Source organism: Aulonocara sp. 'chitande type north' Nkhata Bay, linkage group LG23 (genome assembly GCF_057382095.1).
Source record: "Aulonocara sp. 'chitande type north' Nkhata Bay isolate Kocher_YH1m ecotype deep benthic linkage group LG23, A_spYH_male_GT1.1, whole genome shotgun sequence".
Taxonomy (NCBI): domain Eukaryota; kingdom Metazoa; phylum Chordata; class Actinopteri; order Cichliformes; family Cichlidae; genus Aulonocara; species Aulonocara sp. 'chitande type north' Nkhata Bay.
The window spans coordinates 51205363-51229768 of NC_141365.1; the positions used below are offsets into that span (position 1 = coordinate 51205363).

At 41.0% G+C, this 24406-nt stretch overlaps 1 protein-coding gene across 1 annotated transcript in view; it reads left to right on the forward strand.

The window, feature by feature from the left end:
• Positions 1–345: 345 nt before the first annotated feature.
• Positions 346–24406, forward strand: part of chrm4a (cholinergic receptor, muscarinic 4a) — a 67073-nt gene continuing 43012 nt past the window's right edge. The window contains exon 1 of the mRNA XM_086283389.1: positions 346–842. Within this exon, the coding sequence (XP_086139515.1) occupies positions 788–842 (55 nt within the window). The 5' untranslated portion in view covers positions 346–787. The remainder of the gene's footprint in view (positions 843–24406) is intronic.

Genomic DNA, 24406 nt, shown 5'->3' on the forward strand with positions numbered 1-24406 from the left:
TTGCCTTGCCTTGCCTTGCCTCTCTGCTCTTATCACAGCTCTCCTTTCTCTGCTTTCCCATCTCCAGCTTTTGCAAACTTAACCACAAATTTAGTAAAAAAAGATGCATTGAGCTGAACTTCATGTTTTTAAATTAAAGTATTTCACATAGACTAGAGAATATCAACCTGCTAATTCTCAGGAGTGACTTATTAGCATCCCTAAACTAACATTTTGGTACAACAGCACTGTGAGTCAACGTTCAATGCCAAGTTATTTACCGGGATTGGCTGAAGGACATGACATCACAAGTCCTTCCTCGTCTCTCTTCCTCTCTCGCGCTCCTTCTTTACAGGCTGTGAGAGAACGAACGTGCGGTGCGCGCGAGAACGAGAACCCTGTGGCTGAAGCTGAGCGGGCACGTTTTGGATTTGCGATCAATGAGCGAAGCCTGGGATATGGATAGGTGTTAAGTCTATAACAGCTGTTAATTTATTTTTGTCGCCGTTATTATTATTATTATTATTATTATTATTATTATTATTATTATTATTAGAAAACGCATCCAGGGAGGGAAACTACACTATGAAAACTGGTTAAAGAGAAAACACCACACAAGCAGGAGGAACATAATGTGAACTGTGAGTGTGCTTGACGGAAAAGCGGAGCGGAGGATAACATCATCTACGCAAGGGTGACAGTGGGTAGAAAACTTGGAGAAAGAAAAACAACGTGGACGAGAGCAAAAAGAGAAAAGGAGGGAGAGAAAAGTCTCGTCTTGGCTGTTGTCGGTTCAGCGCCATGAATCATGAGTAACGACAGTAACGGAGTTGGAGGGCTTCAGCCTCTCTGGAACATCAATGGTGAGTGGTTTTTGGGAATATTTTTCTGCTTTGCCAATAAGCTTTGAGTATGTTCACTTGCGTGTGATGTTAAATGACTTACAGGACAAAAACTATACAGGTCTTCCATATAAATGTCATCAGTTGTGCAGTCCATTGACTTGTAAAGAAATATTGTCACAGCGGTTTATGCCTTCCTGAAAAGGTGGGTGAAGTGAGTTTAAGGACGTCTTGGGCGTAATTTAAATGGATTTTATACAGATACGAAAAAGCCGACAGCAGCCTTGTTTGAACAGCCAGACCCGCTAAATTATTCTCAGTTTTATTTATACAGCGCCAAATGACAACAGGGCGCTTTATATGGTAAGGCATATAACAATAACACAGTCCTTTGGTAAATGTAAAGAAAATACGTATCAGAAATACAAGTCAGTGAATTAATGTGCAATGACAAGTATGTTTTTTTGATTTATGAAGGAACAAAAATGAAAACATTTTAATAATTAATATAACATCGCAAAATTCCACGACTAACATACACACACTGTTAAGGATGGACACACTGTGCGACTGAACTGCAGTAAATAAATAAGAGCTGTATTTATGCTTTCATATTTTTCTATTATCAGTAATATGCCCACTCAACTAATAAAATATGCTTTGATCAGCAGGTAAGTGATTTAATATTCACATGAACATCCTTGGGGGGGAGGTTAGATTTAATGAAATGCTGTTATCAGGTTCATATCCATAAGCACTCTTTCCTGAGTGCTTATGCTGCTATATATTATATTATATGTACAGAACAGCATTTCAAATGCAAAAAGAGTTCCAATATAAATATAATAAGACAATTGACAGCTTTTAGTTCCTGATAAAAACATCAGGGGGTCGATGTAACAACCCCTCTCCTCACCATTTATTCCTGTTTATCCCATCAGTAAGTTATCTGATCTTCTCCTTCTTTTTGCTTCTCATATCTTCTCTCTTTCCCGATCTGTCCTATTTACACTGTACAGAGGGGGGAGTCTTTGTTCTGCTTATATGCATGTACATTGTATTTGACATGTAGATAAAACTAACTAGAATATGTCTGTGTGTGTGTACATGTAGCCATGCACAAAGGTGGCTGTGGCTCATATAACAGAAGCAGGTTATCTGTTAATTGCAGGGTTGGCTGTTTGCTTCCTGGCATCTCCTAGTGCCAGTTGCCCTTGAGCAAGATACTAAAGCCCAGGTTGCTGGTGACTGCAAACATTTTGTGTAAAATAAAGTGCTTTTATGACCTACTTAAGGTTCTATGTAAGCAGTGTGCGTAAACTGGAGAAAAATCTTTGTGTTTTTCAGCAGTGGTACAGAATGTTTATTGCTTTGATGTGTCTACTGCTTAAGCGATTAACAAAGAAAGCTTTTGTTTTTATGCGTTTGTAGTTATATGAATTAGTGTGAAAAGACCTTTGTTATTCTGATAGGTTATTATGCAGTGAGGGAAAACGTTACCAGTGTTACAATTCACAACATCTTCAGATACACCGTAGAAAACACAAAGTCTTACCTCCTTAGGTAAAGCTGAGTACTGCTACATATTGACAAGCATGCGTGCAAAACAAAAACTGAACAAATAAATACAGTGTGGTCTTTTCACACCACTGTGTTTATTGTTTGCACCCTTCCTGATTTCCTATTTATTTGTATATTTTGAAATATATTTATATATTTCAGACCAACAAACAAATGTAAATATTAGACAAAGATGACACAAGTAAACACAAAATGCAGTTTCTAAAAGGTGTTTATGATCAGGGGGAAAACAACCCACATGGCCCTGTGTGAAAAAGTGATTGCCCCCTAAACCTAATAAGTAGTTGGGCCACCCTTAGCAGCAACAGCCACAGTGATGTAACCGGCAATGAGTTCTTTACAACACGGTGGAGGGATAAGTCAGATTCAGGTCAGGACTAGGAAACTCCAACAGGTGGACCCCAAAACGTTGATTCTGTTCATGTGGACGTAGCGTTTTCAGTGGGAGAAACATTTCGTCTCTTCATCAGTCTCAGCTGACTGCAGGTTTCCCCAACCAAGTCACTGAGTAACAAAATGTTTCTCCCACTGAAACGCTACTTTTTGTGATTTCCTCACCTGGATGATCGACCATGCATCAAGACATTCAGAGGTGGTGGTGTTGGTGTAGATCATTGTCCTGCTGCAGAACCCAAATGCATTTCAACTGATGGCTGAACATCCTCCTTCAGGATGTTTTGGGAGGCAGCAGAATTCATGTTTCCCTTTACCACAAAAACTCTTCCAGGTCCTGACGTGGCAAAACAGCCCCCGGCCATCACACTACAACCACCATCTTTTAATGTTGCTGAAATGCTGTTAGAGTTATGCCAGATGTAATGGGACTCAACCTTCCAGAAAGTTCAGCTTTTGTCTCACCAGTCTATAGAATATTTCCCCAAAAGTCTTGGGGATCATCGAGATGGTTTTTTTGCAAATGTGAGACCTTTGTGTCCTTTTTGGTCAGCAATGGTTTTCTCTTTAAGCTGTTCCATAGTAGCCATTTTACCCCGTCTCTCTCTTATTGTTGAATCGTGAATTCTGACCTTTACTGAGACATGTGAAGCCTGCAGTTCTTTAATGTTGTTCTTGGGTTATTTTGTGACCTCCATAAGTCATCGTTGTGCTCGTAGATAGGGCTGCTCGATTATGGCAAAAATGATAATCACGATTATTTTCACTGAAATTGAGATCTCGATTATTTGACGATATTTATTTAACCCTTTAAGACCTACTATAGAACCAAGTCCGCCAGAGCTTATATTATATTTTTACATGTTGTAGTGCCATTTGTGGGAGCATTTCAAGTTGCTATACAACTGTTATAGCCCATATTTTAATAATATGTCTGCATTAAGTCCATAGTAACTACATTAATTGCAAAAAAGTGCAATAAACTACAAAAAAATAGAAAATCGTTTTTGGTTTTTTTACATATATTTCTACTTGGAGAAATTTAAGAGGCTTATCCCTCAAAACTTTAAATACAAAAAAGTTGCAAAAAATAGTTTACAACAACAGGAAATTAATTTTGAGTGTCTTCATAGTTTTATTTTGGAGATACAGCAATTTTTATATACTGCAGGAAAAACAAAAAACAATCCTATGATTCAAATTTGCAAAGAAAACAGCAGGTGCATCAAAATAAACTATTTCCAGCAGTGCAATTCGAGTTCTAAGCATCCCAGCAACTATTCAGAAAAGTCAAACATGACCAGTATAGGCTTTTAAGGCCTACAAGTAAAAAAAACAACGACATTTTCCGCGAAAATGACATCACTTCCGGTTTCGGGCAGGAAATGGCGGACATGTGATAGTTAGCGGTGAGTCTGTTTCAATGTGCGAAGTGTTACGAACAGCTGATCGGATCGGCAAAGCGTGTTTCTGGAATATTATGTTTTTGTTCCTGCAAGCGCTTTTTATGCAGTTTTTGCAAAGCTATATGTGGAAGGAAACCATGACCGAGGACAAGCTGATGGCATAAGATGTAAGTTTCATATGCAAAACAAATTATTGCGCTAGCTTACACGGTTCAGGTTCTACAGGGATTTAAAAATAGTTACACAAAACAGTGTGCTGCTCTGACCGGCTTTAAAGGGATAACAATGTGTTGAATAATGACTTAAAAAAATAATATAAAATAGTGTGCAACACCACTGAAGTTTTTTTTTTAAACTCTCTTTTCAACCAACGGCAGTCACTCTCCTCTCTAAATAACTTCTGCTTAGCTTTCCGAGCTTCCCTCGGGTCCTCTTAATCAGCGGTCTCAACCTTTTTTGCGCCACGGACAATATTTTCACGGACCGGCCTTTAAGGTGTCGCGGATAAATGAGGGAGGGGCTAATAATCGGCTCAGTCATTTTTAATGATCGTTGAAAGCCCAGATCGTAATCGTGATTAAAATTCGATTAATTGAGCAGCCCTACTCGTAGAGTTATTTTTGGTTGGCTGGTCCCTCCTGGGAAGGTTCACCACTGTTCCATGTTTTCGCCATTTGTGGATAATGGCTCTCACCGTGGTTCAGTGAGAGAGCCAGTGGGGCTCTCACTGCTTCATTTTGTCAGACTGGTTCTATTTAAGGGATTTCTTGATTCAACAGGTCTGCCAGTAGTCAGGCCTGAGTGTGTTTAGTGAAACTGAAATGCTTAAACTTAAAAATGCATTTTGTATTTACTTAGATGATCTCTGTCTAATATTAAAACGTGTTTGATGATCTGAAACATGTAGATTTGATAAATATGGAAAACACTAGGAAATCAGGAAGGGGCAACACTTTTCACATATATTATGTAACATGTATTATGTAAATACATGTTACATAATAAAATATGTTGAAATAAAAAAAAAAAACCCAAAACCCCCAAACAAAACTTATGTGAGACAATAAGTGTAATGTGTGCTTTTGGGAAATTACCTGAAATATGAGCATGCTTTGTGGCAATGCCCTGCCTGACGTTGGGGGTTCTTAGCCACACACAGCAGTGACAGAAGAAGTCTGATTACTAACTGCCTTAGTAATCAAGCTAAAATGACATTTCTTCAGCAAATAAAGCTGAGGCCTTGAGGCAACTGTGAGAAATAGAAACAACTCAGATTTAGTATCCTGTATAATCAGGTAAAAGAAAACACAATTTGTGATAAATGAAAGCAGTAAAATGTACTTTTGAAGAACTAAACGTTAGTGTGAAAACACCCTTTATAGTAATGTAATGTAATAAATGATCTGAAAATACAGGCCTTTGAAATAGAACCACAACAGCAACCCCACATTTCCATGAGATTTCCATCAGTGATGGGGGGCATTTAAAAGTTGATGTGTACTGTTAGCCGACGCGTATGGATCAGTAATTAAGGTTTGACTCTCATCCTCGACTGGAGCAGCTGATGGGTGTCATCAGGACGCTACAGCACAGAGCGAACACCATCCCCACAGACACAGCAGCCAGAAAATCCCATCAAACAGGCCCTGAGTAAATGTGGTTATCTAAGCTGAATGTTTGTCAAAGCTGGGAAGAAAGGTCCAGGTGATCCAGGAGAGAAGAAGGACAACTGCTGCAGTCAGCTGAGACCGAAGAAGTCACCTGGATGATGAAACGTTTCTCCCGCTGAAGACGCCACGTCCAGATGAACAGAATCGAGTTTATGGGAAGAAATATACCAGTAATCTAAGATCTGTAATTCCACATGAGAAGCTAGATAAGCTTATGCTGTACACGATCTTAATAAATGTGTCCGAGGCACTTTTCTCCTCCTGTAGTGAATCAGCATCAAAGCTTTCTTTACATATTACACAATTTTGATATTTAATTACCCCGAGCAGTGATTTTTACTTTAACTCGATCCCTTGTTTTGTTGTTCTTTTCATTTGTGTATTTATTTCAATATATTGGGTTTTTTTATGAAGATCATATTGTCTAAAATGTCATAGCATGTACTTCCAAATTTATTCTTGGGTATAAAAGATTGATCTCATCTCCTAAAACTGGTCGGTGAGCAGTGATACTTATCCTTTGACTAAACAATACAAACTAACTGAGAAAAGATGCTTCTAGGCCTACTAGATCATTGCTAATGTTTATGTGAGAAGCTCTCTAAAAATTGGAATGTGGGAAGATTTATCATTCATAAAAGCTGAAATCACTCTACTTCTATTAAATTAGTTTACCAGCGTTATCTACCAGAGCTGGAAGTGAGTGTGGGGAAATGAACCTACTGTAGGGGATATGGCACTGAATAGAATTATAACACACCACATGAATAACAATAAATGTAATTATATGTAAAGGATATATTATTATTTTTATGATGAAATGCAGCAATATGCAGAATTATACCACTTAACCAGTCTAAACAGCTTACAGCAACTCATAGTCAGTTTAATGAATATAATAAAATACTTTAGGAGGGAATTCAACACAAACAGAAGTAAGAAGAGGCCACATTGATTGACAGAAATGAAAATTATCAGCCTAGAGAGGACTGAATTCAACGACACCCCAAATAATGAAGTGAAGAATGATGAGGCAAGCTCATTCATTTTGAATTTCCTCGCAGCAATTCAAAATGCTACATTTAGACATTCATACCAACTACTCAGTAGTTTGCAACGTACTTGTATGCATGCCCAGTCGGGGCATTCTCCTAATGAGATAATCAGTTGTGCAGTTGTGTACTGGGGGTCTCCCAGATCTGGACCAGGGCATCATTGAGCTCCTGGATCATCTGAGTTGTAAGCTGGGGGGGGGGGGGGGGGGGGGGGGGGGGGGTCAGATGGACTGAAACATGTCCCAAAGCTGTTCTATTGGATTTAGGTGAGGCTAGTGTGGGGGGCCGGTCAGTGGTATCAATTCCTTCATCCTCCAGGTATTATTATGCATCTTGGACATACTGTGAGACCCCATGCTGGTGCAGCTTGTCCTGGGTTCCCCTAGTCAGGGTGCCGTTGCCTAGCCTATAGTTTTGTACGTCCCTCCATGGATGTGCCTCCCCAGACCATCACTGACCAAACCAGTCATACTGAATATGTTAGATGGTTAATGATTTTCCATTGCTGTCTAGCTCTCCTACAATCTTTTCGATGCTCTTGAGACGTTACTGGGAGACACAGCAACCTTGGGCCAGTGGCATGTGTTGATGTGCCATCCTGGAGGAGATGGCACATCAACACTCATCCAACTGACTTCTTCAGTCTCAGCTGACTGCAGGTTTCCTCAACTTTACAAACAGTACGTTTGCACAATGACAAACAGCCCACTGAATGAACAATGGACTTTCTCCCACTGAAAATGCTACATCCAGATGAACAGAATCAATATTTTTGGAAATTACATACCTGGATGACTGAGCATGCATCAAGACACAGTCAAAAAAGATGTATTTTTTTGAATGTATAAATATTTTAGCAAATTTTAGCAAATTACATGTAGAAAATACTTGCAGAATTTCTACTCTCTCAGTCATGAGACCTGCTTTTGTCTTTTATTTTGCCCCGTACATCTTGTCTCACCTTGTCCACCCACCAGATGTCCTCAGTTTTCCATTGTTTTCCATTCACCTGTCTGCACACACCCTCCTTACCTGCTCATTTTGAGTCCCATTGATGTTGAGATAGACATCAAAATTAAACGGCCCAGGTACAAACTTTATCCCGGCATTATACAACAATCATACCTGTGTTTCCTTTGTTTGGTCCCTAGATTTCAAATTCCTTTCCTGCTTGTGTAGCAAGCAACCTAAATGCTTATAGTTGCATTTAAAAACAGAATGTAGCAATCTGCACGGCTGGGTCCTCTGCATTCAGTTCCTTCTCTTTGCTTTCCTGTTACTATCTCTTGAGTTTTGCTTAAATTTCTCTAATCCAAGAGGAGAAAATGTACATACACATCAAAAATCAGTCATCCTCTCACAGATTTAGAGTGGTTCTGAGTGGTGTCCAAGTGTAGCAGGATCTTGCCTCCATTTAGAGCATGTGATTAAACCAATTAAGACTGAAAATGTAACAGAACAGTAGAACATTTCTCTCTCTTTTTCTTCCTCTTTCTTGACAAAATGTTCAAGGGTTTCTAGAAAGTTGACACATTTGTAAACCTGAAAGCCTTTGGCTCTTGGTCTTGCTGACCACAAAGCATCAGTACTGTAAAGAGGAACAAAATTAGTGTGATATCCTGTGATCACATTGGCATTAGACTGTTAAACTACACTACTGGTGGAGTAATAGCCATCTGATGAGTCCATACCCTGTTCTCAGTTGTTATTCTTAAATCAGTCACTTGAGGAGGATTTCCAATGAGCTTCTTTTCAGGAAAATGTTCACAAAATTCAAAAGTACATATTACTTGTGACTTTTCTTAAAAGTAATGCAGTTCATTATGTACTACTTGCCAAAGAAAGGAATTTATTACTCTATTTATTAAATTACTTTTTCATTGTTTCATAATATGACAAAATTACCAATTAACAGTATAAACGTTGGTTTACAGTCGCGCACACTGAAACAAATCCCTACACAAGGACAATATTTCTTTTAGGTTTTACATATGAACACAAACTCAGCAACACAAACCAAAACTGAAAACCAGCCCAAATAGACTAATAGACCAACACCACGGTGATTCTTACAACACTGCAAGCTTGACTGCTCATTGCTGCCTTAATACCTGTTGAGTATGGCTGCTGGGCTTGGGTTGGCATGCACTCAGCTTTCATATATCACTCTGGGTTCTTGGCTAGCTTTGTGGTAGCAAAGCTATCTGTGCAGAAGCTGTATAAGTAGCACGCTGAAGTTTCTGTCATGGACACAGTTTCCACCCTACCATCATGCTCTTGTCCTTTTGTGATATAATAAAAGTAATTTCCGTATCTCCACTTCTCAAAAGCTGTAGACCACTCTGCTATTTTCCTCCTCCTGCTAGTGTGCCAAAAAGCCATTGCCTGTCAAAAAGTCATTTACAATGTTTCTCGGTGTAAAAACAAAAGTCACATAGAGATATATATATAGCATTTATGGAGGGTAAGTCCAGCATCCTGAGATTGTACGCCAAGTGAAAGGAAGGAGGTCGAGGACCAGTGAGTGTCAGATCCACTGTCCAGGATAAGACAACAAGCATTCATGAGCCAGATGGACAACTGATCATGTGCTTAGTCAATACATCTGGCAGCAGAAACCCGAGAAAGAAGAGGAACAAAGAGAGGAACTATTGGGAGGAACAGGCTCCTGCACAGGACCACCATCAGATAGAAGAAATGGCTGACATCAAGAATCCTACCAGTGACTGGACAAACCTGGAGACAGACCTGAGCTAAGATCCTGGGGGACTTCCAGATACAAAGAGACAAACTGGTGATGGACAAGCAGAAGAAGACGGCCGTAGTGATAGATGTGGCTATACCAACATCAAGGAAATGAACACAAGAAGCCAGAGAAATACCGAGGGCTGAGAGAGGAGCTCGAGAAGATCTGTTTGACAGATTATAGGCCAAGAAGTAATTTACAATTCCATCCATCCTCTTCCGCTTATCCTTCTCAGGGTCGCGGGGGGCATGAGCCTATTACAGCTGTTGTAGGGCGAGAGGCAGCGTACACCCTGGACAGGCCGCCAGTCGGTCACAGGGCCAACACACAGACACAGACACGCATTCGCACTCACATTCACACCTGTGGGCAATTTAGAGTTTCCACACTAACCCTACTGTCACTGCATGACATTACTGATATTACTTCAAGTATTTATGATAAATAAGTACTGGAACTATTTATTTATTTATTTATTTTGTCAGATTGTGAACAGCAGCTACACCACTTCTGTTTTGTAATGGCCTACTTTTTACAGGCTTTTGATTATACAATGTTGCATCAGGCTGTGCATTTGTGTCTGAATGAGTGTTTTTTTAACTGCAGATATTATTACTGGTACATTCCCAGTAAGCTGCTATCAAAATGAGTGATAGTGGAATTAGAGGACAGGGTTTTGGCATCAAGCCGATGAGGATGTGTGCAAGGGGCCCAGAACAGTGCTTCAGATTTACTAATATGTAATAGCTGCTTAATCTTGCCTTCTTTTTCTGTTTAAATTTAAAACTATTTGTTAATATGTAATATGTGTTGATGTTGTGTAATGTACAGTACTTTACACATAGTATGGCAGCTCATTGAAACAGTAATGATATGGCAGGAAGTGATAATGCCATGAATCTTTTTTACTGTTTTTTGTTTACTAAGCCTCTTTGTTACCTGACATGTCTTCTACAAAGACAAACACATTCTAATAAGATTAAATGTTTTCCAGATTGGAGACGTCTGAACATCAGTTGGTGTAAAATAATGTGTAGTACATAATTATGTAGGAGAGGCAATTAATGCACTGATAGAGACAGAACAAAGAGCCTTTTTCTCAGTAACCAGAACTGGATCAGACCGTATCTACATCCTGGATGGGATGCAGATAACACCAGTTTCAGTAGGAGTGTGTCTGTGTAAAAGCCCTTTGTATTTGACAAAATCAAACAACACTCATTCCATTATGTTCCATTACAACTTGGGATTGAGAGTACTGATGTTGATCACAAAATAAAGATTTTAAAAGCATTAATTTTATTCTGGTATGATTGCCGTGGCAAATTATGGTTTAAATGGAAGAACAATACTTACAGGAAGGTTTCTCTTCATTCTTCTAGTCATCATAACCAGCTAAACCTTTGTAATGCTAATAAATTCATCTAGTGTCAGATATTGTAACCACGACATGAGTATTGGTCAATGTGGTTTTTAAAAAAGTAAAAACAGCATCAGATGTGACTAAATGTAATTAAGAAAAAAAGAAGGAGAAATAAACGACAATGCTCTGAGCATCATGTTTGATCTGCTGATTTTCCAATAAACACAGTCATGTTTTGGCTTATGAAATGTTATCATAGCTGTTTAGAAATGCTGCATTAGATAACATGCAGTGGTCATTTATTTACAATGGTGACATCTACTCGTGAGCTCCCGCAGCTTTCCAGCTGCCTTGTCTCCAGTTAGCTCCCCTCTCCAGTCCTATTAAAATAGGGAGGGTGTGATTAGTAAATTGCTCCCAGCTGCCCTGCCAGCCTCCCTGGCACCGCTCCCTGAACCCACTGCACCACCTCTCCTCTGGGGGGTCGCTGACCACACGCCACCACTAACCTCCATTCCCCAGCCAAGTCTGCCCACGGGAACGGGAAAGGAAATGAGCCACGATCATCTGTGGACTGGTTCTCAGATACCGCTTTTCTACACTGCATGAGCTGCATGACATTAATGTTAGTTTGATAAACTAACATTAATGTACAGCAGCAGTTTAATTAATGTACAAACAGTTTTCAAGATATTATGATGACACTAGCCACTCCTGACCAGTGTTGGTCAAGTTACTTGAAAAAAGTAATCAGTAACTAATTACTGATTACTTCCCCCAAAAAGTAATCCAGTTACTTTACTGATTACTTATTTTCAAAATTAATTAATTACTTAGTTACTTTTTAAAAACACGATTTACAACCTGAAGAGGTGATAAAGTGATAGATCTTTCAGCCCAATTCTACTTTTTCTGCATAATCCATCATACGAAATATAATCAAATGGAAAAGTCTCTTTTTAAAACTTGTTTTATTAGTTTTATTTATGCATCAAGCAAAAATTTAATTATCTGCAACATTCTCTGACTGGAAGAAATTTGTTTAAACCTATTTAAACTTATTTTCTGCACATTCCAGCACATAAAATAATTTTTTTTCTGTGTGTGTTTACACTCAGTCTTTCAAATAGATGCAAGTAAAACACAGCAGAAAATAAATAAAGTCAAAGACTCAGCGGTCCTGTTGCTCTATTTTCACCTGTAAAGCAGGAGTGGGGCAGGCGGAGGTTTACCCTGGTGCAGGTGTGCAGCAGTCAGTGGAAGAATCCGCGAGTTTCTCTGTGAGTTTCCCATCACGTCGTAGCTACTCGGTGCTTGTTGGAAGTTTAGGGGTTTTTTCGCTGTAAAAAGAAGTTTTCTTCCCACGCACAGCGGACACTAATGTTTTTGTCACTTTTTATGGAATCAAACTCAAAGTAAGGTCAGTACTTCCACGCTTTAAACGCTGCACGCTCATACTCTCTCTGCACTCCATATATGATCCATTGTTGATCTGCACACAGCTGTTGTCACGAACGGCGCACTCGCTTACGTCACTGTCATGAGACATTCTCGCAAAAAAAATCACGGTTTTAGTAACGCAGTAACGCAGCGTTCCTACGGGAAAGTAACGGTAATCTAATTACCGTTTTTGCAATAGTAATCCCTTACTTTACTTTTTTCAGGTAACAAGTAATCGGATTACAGTAACGTGTTACAAGTAACGCGTTACTGCCCATCTCTGCTCCTGACAGACAGCTGCCCCCAGCTCTCTCCCTCAATTCTGGTTAATTGAAACTATAAACAAGTCGAGTCAAGTGGCTTTTATTGTCATTTTAACCTTGTACAGTGATGCAGTACAGAGTGAAATGAGACAGCGTTGCTGTGAGACCCTGGTGCTACATATGACATATAACGGACAAACACAGGACTACGTAAAGTGCAAAAAATTGAAAAAATATACAAGACAAGACAGTGCAACACTAGACAGAACAGGATGATACAGACACAAGACAGTGCAATGTGCAAAATACTGAGTATTGTGATTGTGATAAGTGCTTGGTAGTGACGTGTATGAAGGTGTGCGTGTGTGTGTGTGTGTGTGTGTGTGTGTGTGTGTGTGTGTGTGTGTGTGTGTGTGTCAGTCCAGTCACTGAGTGTTCAGGAACCTGACAGCTTGGGGGAAGAAACTGTTCCACAGTCTGGCCGTGAGGCCCGGATGCTCTGGTACTTTTTCCAGAAGGCAGCAGGGTGAAGAGTGTGTACGAGGGGTGTGTGGGGTCTTTAACAATGCTGGTGGCTTTGCGGATGGAGCCGATGCTGTAAGTGTCCGTGATGGAGGGGAGAGGAGCCTCAACGGTCTTCTCAGCTTTTCTCACTATCCTTTGTAGGGTATTGCGATCTGATAGGGTGCAGTTACCATACCAGACAGTGATGCAGCTGCTGAAGACGCTCTTGATAGTCTTTCTGTAGAAGGTCGTAAGAATAGATGATGGCAGCTGGGCTTTCCTCAGCTTCAGCAGGAAGTAGAGATGCTGCTGAGCCTTCTTGGTTATGGAGCTGGTGTTCAGGGACCAGGAGAGGTAGACACCAAGCAATTTGGTGCTCTTGACGACCTCCAAAGAGGATCCATTGATGTTAAGTGGGCAATGATCTCTCTGTGCTCTCCTGAAGTCAACAATCATCTCTTTTGTTTTGTCCACGTTCAGAGACAGGTTGTTGGCCATTAGCTGTTGCACCTCCTCTCCGTATGCTGACTCATCATTCTTGCTGATGAGACAAACCACAGTTGTGTCATCGGCGAACTTGATGATGTGGATCAAATTGTGCATTGGTGCGCAGTCGTGAGTCAGCAGAGTGAACAGCAGTGGGCTGAGCACACAGCCCTGAGGGGCTCCAGTGCTCAGTGTGGTGGTGTTGGAGATGCTGTTACCGATCCGGACTGTCTGAGGTCTCTCCGTCAGAAAGTCCAGGATCCAGCTGCAGAGGGAGGTGTTCAGGCCCAGCGGGCTGAGTTTTCCAATCGGGTGCTGAGGAATGATTGTGTTGAATGCTGAACTGAAGTCTGAAGAACTGAAGGGCGAGATGTAAGGTGGTGGCGATGGCGTCGTCTGTTGACTGGTTGGGGTGATAGGCGAACTGCAGTGGGTCCAGTGTGGGTGGCAGCAGGGTCTTAATGTGCCTCATGATGAGCCTCTTGAAGCTTCATCATGATGGGTGTGAGTGCAACGGGACGGTAGTCATTGAGGCAGGACACTGGGGACTTCTTTGGCACAGAAACAATGGTGGTGGCCTTGAGGCACATTGGGACGACAGCAGTGCTCAGGGAGAGGTTGAAGATGTCAGTGAGGACATCTGTCAGCTGGTCTGCAGATTCTCTGAGCACTCTTCCAGGGATGTTATCTGGACCACCAGCTTTCCGTGGGTTAACTCTGCAAAGAGTTTTCCTCACATCAGCAGAGGTCAGACGCAGAACCTGTTAGGATGCCTGGGTTGTTGACCCAGGGTTTTGAGTTTATATATTATTTATCATTTCTATTCTTTGGTTTCTTTAATAATAATCAAAGTGTTTTTATTGAGTTTTCAGAAAGCATATCATTCATACAGAAAAGCTCGAACTCAAGTCCTACCGCACAGTGTAAGACAAAACTATACCCAGACAGAGGAAGTAAAGAAAACGGAAAGAAAAAAAAAAAAAGGGGGGGGGGGGGGGGTGTGAGTTGCCAGTTATGGAGTGGAAGGAAACTCATCTTCAAAATAGGAAATGAAAGGCTGCCAGACCTTAAAGAATTTCTTGGTGTTGCCCTGTATAGTAAATCTGAGATGTTCTAATTTGAGGTGTGCCATCACCTCCTCCACCCAGCGTTTATGGGATGGCGGTGTTGCCTTTATCCAGTTAAGTGGAATCAATCTCCTTGCCAGCAATGAGGCGAATGCTATTGCCTTCCTCTGAGAGGCTGTTAGTTGAGTTTCCCTCGGTGCCACACCAAAGATGGCTGTCAGAGGCATTGGTTCCATATCCTTATTAGAAATGAATGAGAATGTTCTAAAGATGTTAGCCCAAAAGTCTTTCAGCCTGGAACAAGACCAGAACATGTGGCATAAGTTGGCTGGCACCTGTTTACATCTGGGGCAGGTCGGATCGGCCCCCTGGTACATTCTTGCCAGTTTCTCCCTTGACAAGTGGAGTCTGTGCAACACCTTGAACTGTATCAATCCGTGTCTCACACATATAGAAGCAGAGTGTCAGTCAACCTCTGAAATGTCCAGCCCCAATTCTTCCTCCCATTTCCGTCTTACATTGTCCAGGGAGGGGGAAGCCACATTCTGAATATGTGTATATAGCGTGGAGATTGTCCCCTTAGCAGTCGGATCTGTGTCCATCAGCTCGTCTATCCATCCGCTTTGTGGAAGCTCGAGGGAGGGGCTGAATGACTTTTTCACAAAGTCCCGAACCTGGAAATATCTAAAGTAATTAGTCTTGGAGGAGATTCCATAGTCCTTTTCCAGTTGAGCAGCAGACATAAAAGTACCATTTTTAAAAAGATCTTTGACACATTCCACCCCAGCTCTATGCCATTCCCTAAAGGCTGTTCCCCCGAGGGCTGGGGGAAACAAGTGATTTCCATAGATGGGAGCAGACAGGAGGTCGGTTCTGTTTTTAAAATGTGATCTGAATTGAGTCCAAATTTTCAGAGAATGAGATACCACCGGGTTGTTTGTGTAAAGATGTTTGCTCAAGGGTAGAGGAGCGCAGACCAGGGAGCGCAGGGACACTGGGCTAGAGACATACCTTTCCATATGAACCCATATTGGGGTTTCATCCTCATCCAACTCTTTGACCCAAAATAACAACTTATGTATATTAGCAGCAAAATAGTAGTGCATATAGTTCGGCAGAGCCAGACCTCCCTCTTCTTTCTGTCTCTCAAGAAACTCCCGTCTTATCCTGGGGACAGTTTTTTTCCAAATAAAGGCAGACGTACATTTGTTCAATTTCTTAAAAAATGATTTAGGAATGAAAATCGGTATCGTCTGAAATAAATAGAGGAGCCGCGGCAGTATAATCATTTTAACAGAATTTACCTTCCCTGCTAATGATAAGGGGAGCGACGCCCACCTTTCCATATCTAATTTCGTTTTGTCCAGTGCAACTTTAAAGTTATAGTCCAGTAAATCTTTATACTTACTAGTTACATTAACACCTAAATATGCGAATCTATCCTTATGTATTGCAAAGGGATAGGCCCGGAAAGAAAGTTTCCTCGCCTGTTTATTAATGGGGAAAAGAACACTTTTGTCTAAATTAATTTTATAGCCTGACACCCTCCCAAAATCTTTGATAATACCAAGGGCCACCGGGATACTAGTGGCAGGGTTTGACAGAAAAAGGAGGAGATCGTCAGCATATAAGGACAGCCTATGGTTTTGTGTCCCCCTTTGTATCCCTACCAATTCAGCAGCCTGTCTCAGCATCATTGCAAGGGGTTCAATTGCCACATCAAAGAGCAGGGGTGACAAAGGGCACCCCTGTCTTGTTCCCCGGAATAGAGAGAAGGGTTCAGATATGATATTATTCGTTCTCACCATAGCCTGGGGGCTCGAATAAATTATTTTAATCCACGAGCAAAATGTTGGACCAAAGCCGAATCTTTCGAGGGCCGTAAATAGATAGTAATACTCTATTCGATCAAAGGCTTTGTGGGCATCTAAGGATATCACAATCTCTGGCATAATGTTATCTCCAGCAGTATATACTACATTGAACAGACGGCGGAGATTGCTGGAGAGTTGTCTACCTGCAACAAACCCTGTCTGATCAGGATGTATTATCTTACTTATGACAAGCTCAATTCTAGCTGCCAGTACCTTGGTCAGTATTTTATAATCACATCCAAGTAAACTTACTGGGCGATATGACTCACATTTAAGTGGGTCCTTATTCTTCTTAAGGAGCACAGAGATCAAGGCCTGTGACATTGTTTGGGGCAGAGCTTTTTTATCAAGAACTTCCTTAAATACTCTGCAAAGTAAGGGAATCAGTGCGGGAGCAAATGTCCTATAAAACTCACTTGGGTACCCATCAGGGCCCGGCGCTTTTCCTGTCTTCATACCCCGAATTGCTTTGTCTATCTCCATGACAGATATGGGTCCCTCTAACCTATCTCTATCTGCTGCCTCTAGTGGTGGTATTTCAAGGTTTTCAAAAAAATTCTTCACTCGGTCCCTATCATTTATTTCTGAGGTATACAAGTCCTCATAAAAAGATTTAAATTGATTGTTAATCCCCTTCTGATCTATAATTTTATTACCCACATTGTCTCCTATCTCTACTATCATACCAGCAGCTGCTGATTGTTTCAGCTGGTAGCTCAGGAGTTTGCCGGCGCGCTCACCATGCTCATAGAGATCTTGTCTCGACCTAAGGTATAAATCCTCCTCGCGCTGACTTGTCAGAATGTCATATTCAGTCTGGAGCAAAATCCTTTTTCTATGCAGCTCCTCAGATGGAGTCATAGAATTTGCCCGGTCAACTTCTTTTATTGCTGTCATTAATTCTGTGGTACGTTTCATTCTTCTTTTCCTTTCACCAGCACTGTATGAAATAATTTGTCCGCGTACGTACGCTTTTAATGATTCCCATAAAATGCCACTGCTTATATCAGGAGTATCATTAAGATCCAAGAAAAAAACTATTTGCGAATTGATGAATTCTTTAAAATCATCATCAGCCAACAATCTACTATTAAGACGCCACATCCTCTGAGGTGGTGTATAGTCAGGGAATTTAAGTTTCAGTGTGACTGGGCTATGGTCAGATAGTACTATACCAGGGTATTCTACATGCATTACCATTGGGGTCAATTTCTTGTCTAACAAAAGATAGTCGATTCTAGTATAAGTTTGGTGTGGCGGGGAATAAAAGGAGTACTGTCTAACAGTTGGATTTGCATATCTCCATGGATCGAATATACCATATGCTTCACAAAAGGAGTTAACGCATTGAGCAGATTTACTTAGCACACCGGGTGTTGGGCTAGAGCGGTCCAGAGTTAAATCTAGGACACAATTCAAGTCTCCCCCAAAATCAAATTATGTGTGTCCAAGTTAGGTAGTAACGAAAACAAATCCTTAAAAAATTGAACATTATCCCAGTTGGGTGTGTATATATTTGCCAACACTACTGGCATATTGAATAATTTCCCAGCTACAATAACATATCGACCGTGTTTGTCTTTTATGGCGGTTGTTTCTATGAATTGTACATTCCTGTGTATAAGGATGGCCACTCCTCGACTCTTACTATCGAAATTTGAATGATAGATCTGGTTGAAACCCCCCCTACACAGTTTAAGGTGGTCCCTGTTTAACAAATGTGTCTCTTGCAAATATACTATCTCCGCTCCCTGGTCTCTTAAATATGAAAAGATTTTACTCCGTTTAGCCGGTTTGTTGATCGCCCTTACGTTCCAGCTAATCAAGTTCGTGCCCATTCCGCTCACAGCCATGTCCGGTGCCATGCCAGGAGTCCACAGCCCAACATGTCCACTACGCTCCCATGTCGTCCACCATCTGGATCACACCCTGAAGGTCTGGCAGCAAAAACAGAAAAAATAAAGGGACGGTGTCTGGGAAAAAATGGGGAAACAACACACACACATACACAAGTAACACACAACACATTGCATATATGAATACGAACCCAAACACAGTGCTCATTAACAAGCACCCTTGTGGCCAACCGGTCCACCATCTCCTACACACCAAGCCCACCGTGTGCGGCTCCGTGCAAAATATCCCATGGTTCTAAAAATATAATATCACCCTCTAAGCTACCCACCTCCTAAAAAGAGGGGGGAGGGGGGGGAAGAAAAAAAAAAACAGTCGGGGGAACTTGTAGCAAAAAGATCCTTGAAAATAAAATCCAGTAATACAAAAATAACATGTAAGTAGTATAAAGCAATTTCTTAAACAAAATATTCAAATATAAAACAAGATGAGGTGGTACTTCACCAATATTGCAAAATCCAATCACCAATATCTTTCCTGAGACATTTAAGTCCTTACACCAGTGTAGCCCTTATACGTAGCCAAGCTCAGACCAGCCCATATATTTCACCCGGGAGTCAGCGTCTTCTTGATGAACTCCATGGCGTCTTTTGGGGTCTCGAAGGTTTTCGTTTGTCCCCCTTCTGGTGTAATCACCAGCGTTGCCGGATAACGGAGCCCATATCTGACCCCCCCGTAGGTACGCAGGAGGCTCCTTGCTTCTTTGAAGGCTGCTCTCTTGTTGTTTACTTCCTGGGTGTAGTCTGGGAAGATATGAATCCGTCCACTCCGACCTTCCGGCGTTCTCTCCAGTTCCCTCGCCTTCTTCAGTATCTCCTCCTTCTCTATATAGTAGTGGCATCACGAACGCTCTCGGTGGAGCCCCGGCTCCGTCTCGTCTCGCGCCGAGTGTTCGGTGTGCTCGGTCAAGCGTCAGTGTCACCGATAGCCCCAGTTTTTCTTTCAGCAGTCCAGCTATGAACTCCGACGGCGTCTTGCCCGTCTCAGCCCCTTCTCTTACCCCCACGATGCGTATGTTGTTGCGTCGTGATCTCGCCTCGAGATCTTCACTACGTCTCCTCAGCGTCAGCATCTCCTTCTCCAATTCTTTCAATTTCGTCTCCATGCTGGTTATACTGTCAGACTGGTCGTTCAGCGTGTCATCCACTTCTTTTTTCCGCGCTTTCATCTTGTTAGCCAGACTGACGGACGTCTCGCTTACCAGTCTCACCTCCTCACGTAGCAACTCAAACTGAGCTTTAGTGTTATCTTCCACACTCTTAGCCCACTTTTCCATCTCGGCTTTTGACTCTTTTCTTCCTTTTTCTATTTCCTCCTTGCATCTCATGATCTCGGTTTTTGTCTCCTCTCTGTATTTTGTAATCTCAGCATTTGTTTTTTTGATCTCGGACATCATGTCTTGAGCCCACTGAGGCATGTTGTCGGCGCGTGCTGGGTTAGCAGTGGCCTTGTTAGCGGCGGCGGCAGGGTTGCTATCCGCATGCAACTTTTCTACGCCGGCACGGGTCTGTCGGTTGGACATTTTCGGTCATAAATTGCCCCGTGAGCACCCTCGTTCACTCCACAGCACGAATCGTATTAACCGAGCTTCCTCAAAATGGTAACAAACTGGCGATATCACTATTTTGACTACTTTTACACGGAGCCTCCGCACGCACGTCTTCACACGGCAAAGCACATCCGGAAGTCCTATTCTTTGGTTTCTTTGTTAGAGTTGTGTCTTATGGTTTGTCTCTGTGTAATCCTTAGTTGCTGTCTCCCCTGTCCGCTATATCCCCGTGTCCAGTCAGTGCCTGTGTCTGCCCTGGTCCCACGTCTCTGTTCCCTCTGTAGTGCCTGCCTGTGAGTCTGTGTCTTCTGTTCAGTCTGTGTTATGTGTTTCCTGTTTTACTTTGAAGGTCTCTGTCTTATCTCAGTGTGTTCAGTTTACGCTTCCTTGTCTCGTCAGTTCTGAATTCCCCCAGCCGTGCTCTCCTTCTGTGTCTCATCCCCCTCGTTACTTCCCAGTGTATTTAAACCCTGTGTTTCTCTGAGTCAGTGTCGCGTCGTCCCTCATGCTGTGTGGATCTCCCTGTGTCTCACTGTGAATTTAGTTTATGAGTTTCCAGTTTAGTTTAGTTTAGTTTGCTTTTTTATGACTTTCCCCTGACAGCAAATAAAGCTGAGTTCTTTGTGTTTAGACCTCATGCCTGAGTGCCTGCATTTTGGGTCCAACTCCTGCCTGCCACACAGCGACTCATGATAGAACCTGGTCGTTGTAATGGGGGTGGACTTCATCACTAACACATCATTCTGAGCATCAAAACAGAAAACTGGCACCATTTGGTCGCGCCGCCAGTCTCTAGTAAGGAGATGACAGGCATATTAACCAGTACAGTTCTGCAGTACTTTGAATAGCCGTTTGAGAATAAACTGGAATTATATTTTTTTTCTCTCATTTAGATGAACAACAAATTAGACACAAGGAACCGTGTTGTTAGAGAGGTATTTTCATTACATTAGAATGATGACAAGCAGCATGAAATGTCCCAAACTAAATAAACACAATAATAAACAAATGACAAAAGCAGTCCAAGTGCTTGTTTACCTTTTTAAGATACACCATTTTGATGACTTCTAATGAAGTGATCAAAAGACAAATGTCAACAGCCCAAAAGATGGCTAGCTAAATTGTTCAGTCATGTATTTGTGAGATCATGAAGCATTTTTATTACATTTTTAGTCCTTTGTTGCTATTACGGTACATAGACACTTTCTAAAAGAGCTTGAATGGAAGTTTGCATTTCCTGTGGATTAAGTGTGAATCAGTCCAAAAAGCATGGGCACATCTAAGGGAAATCCTTCTGAGGTACCAGTTCCACACCCTCATTATCGAACTTTCTCATCATCAGGCTTTACATGTTTGTGAATCACATAAAGCTTCAGAGCAGTCTGTCCAATTTCTCTGAATCCAAAATCATGTTAAAAGCATGTTAAATAAATAAACTTGAATTAAAAAAAGTTGAGAGAGAGAAAAAACAAATACGGTCTTGCAGAGCTGTTAACAATGCATATCTAAAATGTATTCTTGACTATGCACAATTTTTACTTGGATAGATAGGACTGGTTTCATCTTCAAGATACACTACCAGTCAAAGGTTTATAACTTTGGGTCTGGCAGACCCAAAGTTATAAAACAGCTGAATCAGAGGACAGGTTTCTGAGAGTTAACAGCTTGTGTGATAGTCACCGACCCTGGATCCACCCTTGTACAGAGTAAGAGGCACCCTGAACCAAAGTGGCTACCACAGCATTCTGCAGCACCATGCAGATCCTACAGCAAGATAATGACCCAAAACATCAGTCCAAGCTGTGCCAGAACTACCTCAGGAAAAAGAACAAGATGGTGAGCTTGAAAACATGGAGTCCAGCACAGCCTCCAGACTTAAATCCCATCGGATGAACTGTCAGAAGAGCAAGGCAACCTACAAGGTCCACATTTATGGGAACTTCTGCAACAGACATGGGAGAATATTTGATTTCTATTGTAGAATAGTGTGTGTTCAACTGTTATATCTGCCCAAGGTGGCTACTGATGAGTCAAAGGTTAGAATACATTTTAGTCAATAAATCGATTCCATGATTTCTTTTTTAACTCCAATTGCTTATTTGTACTGTGCTTTCATTTCAGAGTGCGACGAGATATTAAACTGCATAATTTTCAATAAAAAACTGGAAAAAATGGGGTATTCTAAAACTTCTGACCCATAGTGTATGTGGGATTTTAAAAGCATGTGTCAAATATTCCTAAAAGTAACAGCTGTGTAAAGTGACGTCAGAGTGATGTCTTTTATATGTCATTTTCTGATGTCCAGTTTTGGTCCACTGAAGGGGTTGTTCTGTAACATCCACTGAGTGATTAGTGTTGACTTGTCCAAATGTCTTTAGTATTTTAGACGTCGTTTTTATACTGCTTCTATGGGCTCTGTAGTCCCAAGTTTCCAGAGGGTGGACATGTTTTCTATAGGTTACCAGTTAATTTTTCTGTACTGTTGTTTACACCTTTATAACTGTATGATTCTCCAGTAATCATCTGAGACTGGGGCAATCAAATGATCTGGAGCCGATAGCACGTCCTCCATGTGTGAAGGAGTGCAGAGTAGTCAGCGGACATCTCCAAGATGTCTTGATGCAAAAATAATAGTGAACAGCTGCACGGTGGATTTTTGAGCATGTCCCCAGCTTCTCACAGGCAGTTTACAAATGTGTGTGTCGGCACAGACTTGCAAGCATATAATGCAGTTCATACATACACGCTTGCCCATAATTGCGTACTTTCCGTCGCAACTTCTCTCAGTCCAGCTACTGATCATAGCCATATTCACTTCGTCTTACAATCATGAGCTCTTCACAATTAAACAGGATACTTGTAAAAATAAACTATATATATCATGCAAATGGTCTTTTAAACTTACTAAATACATACATACAACAAATTTTAATAAATAAAAATGTTTGATATTTTTAAATAAAACAATATTACATTTATAATTCATGTAAATTTCCTACACCTGTGATAGACGTCCACATGACATCCACAAAATTACCCAGTTCAATGTTCAAATGTTGCACATCACATGGATGTCCAAGTTTGGTCAATGTTGGACATTCAAATTGTGGACCTAGTGTGGACATCGATGTCCAGAATTGGTCATGGACCAAAGGAGCCAATATAGACATAATCTGAGCATCTGTCCAACATCCAGTGTTTAGTGGGTTATATTTATGTTTAGTTTAGTACGTTATGTAGTGGCCTATTTTTAAAAAAGCAGGAAATTATTATACACGTACCTCAAAATCTGACATAATGACATCACTCAAGTAAATGTACTTTAGTTCTGTACTTGAGTTTTACTACATCAGTAGAATGCTTTCAGTCAAGTGATGGAGAGTTGAATGTGATTGCAGAAATCCTTGTTGGTTCTTGTACTGGAGTCTGGAGTCAGTCCAACAACAGATTCTGGGAAACAAACAGAAGTTAAGATAAGAACTTTAGTTTTATGTTTGATTGATGTCAAAACAACAAAATGAGTTTTTATGACTAAACAAATAAAGATTCACTAGACAGAATTAAATTCAATGTGAACTTATTTTATTTTTAAATTGCTGATTTATACAATATTAGTTCAGTGCGAAGCTCAATTAAATTGTTATTTTTAAGGCATTAAATTAAATGAATAATTCATTAGTTTGTCCATAATAATCTGATCCATTTAGATTTCTTAAAGCTTTCTTCTTCTCAGGGACAGTAGTGGAGGCAGAGTAAGACCCAAATGCAGGACTCAGGAACAAAGGATAAACTAAAAAGTAGCTCTATTGTTACAGTGAAGTAAAGTAAATACATAATACAAAACAACTCTGACCAGGCAAAAACTAGGAATGCACAAAAACTCCCAAGAAACACATGAGACATACAGCAAGTGGGAGAAAGTAGCAAAAAGCAGGGAAATTTGAGACAGTAATTGTCTTGATGCATGATCAATCATCCAGGTAAGTAAACCACAAAATGTTTCGGTTCATCTGCATGTAGCATTTTCACAACATTGTGATTGCAGTCATTCCCCAACTCTGTGAATGGCACTGATCAATGGCTATTAATCAGTGCCATCGATCAATGATAAAGTGTTAGAACAGAATCAGCTCTTTGGTGTGAGACAATAATTGAGTTAAGTTTGGAGATTGGAAACACCAGGGAACACAGATGATGGGATGGGGGACCATCACAGTAAAATGGGACGTAACAGGTCAGGATGAACTTGACAGAACAAAGCAAGGACCTGATGC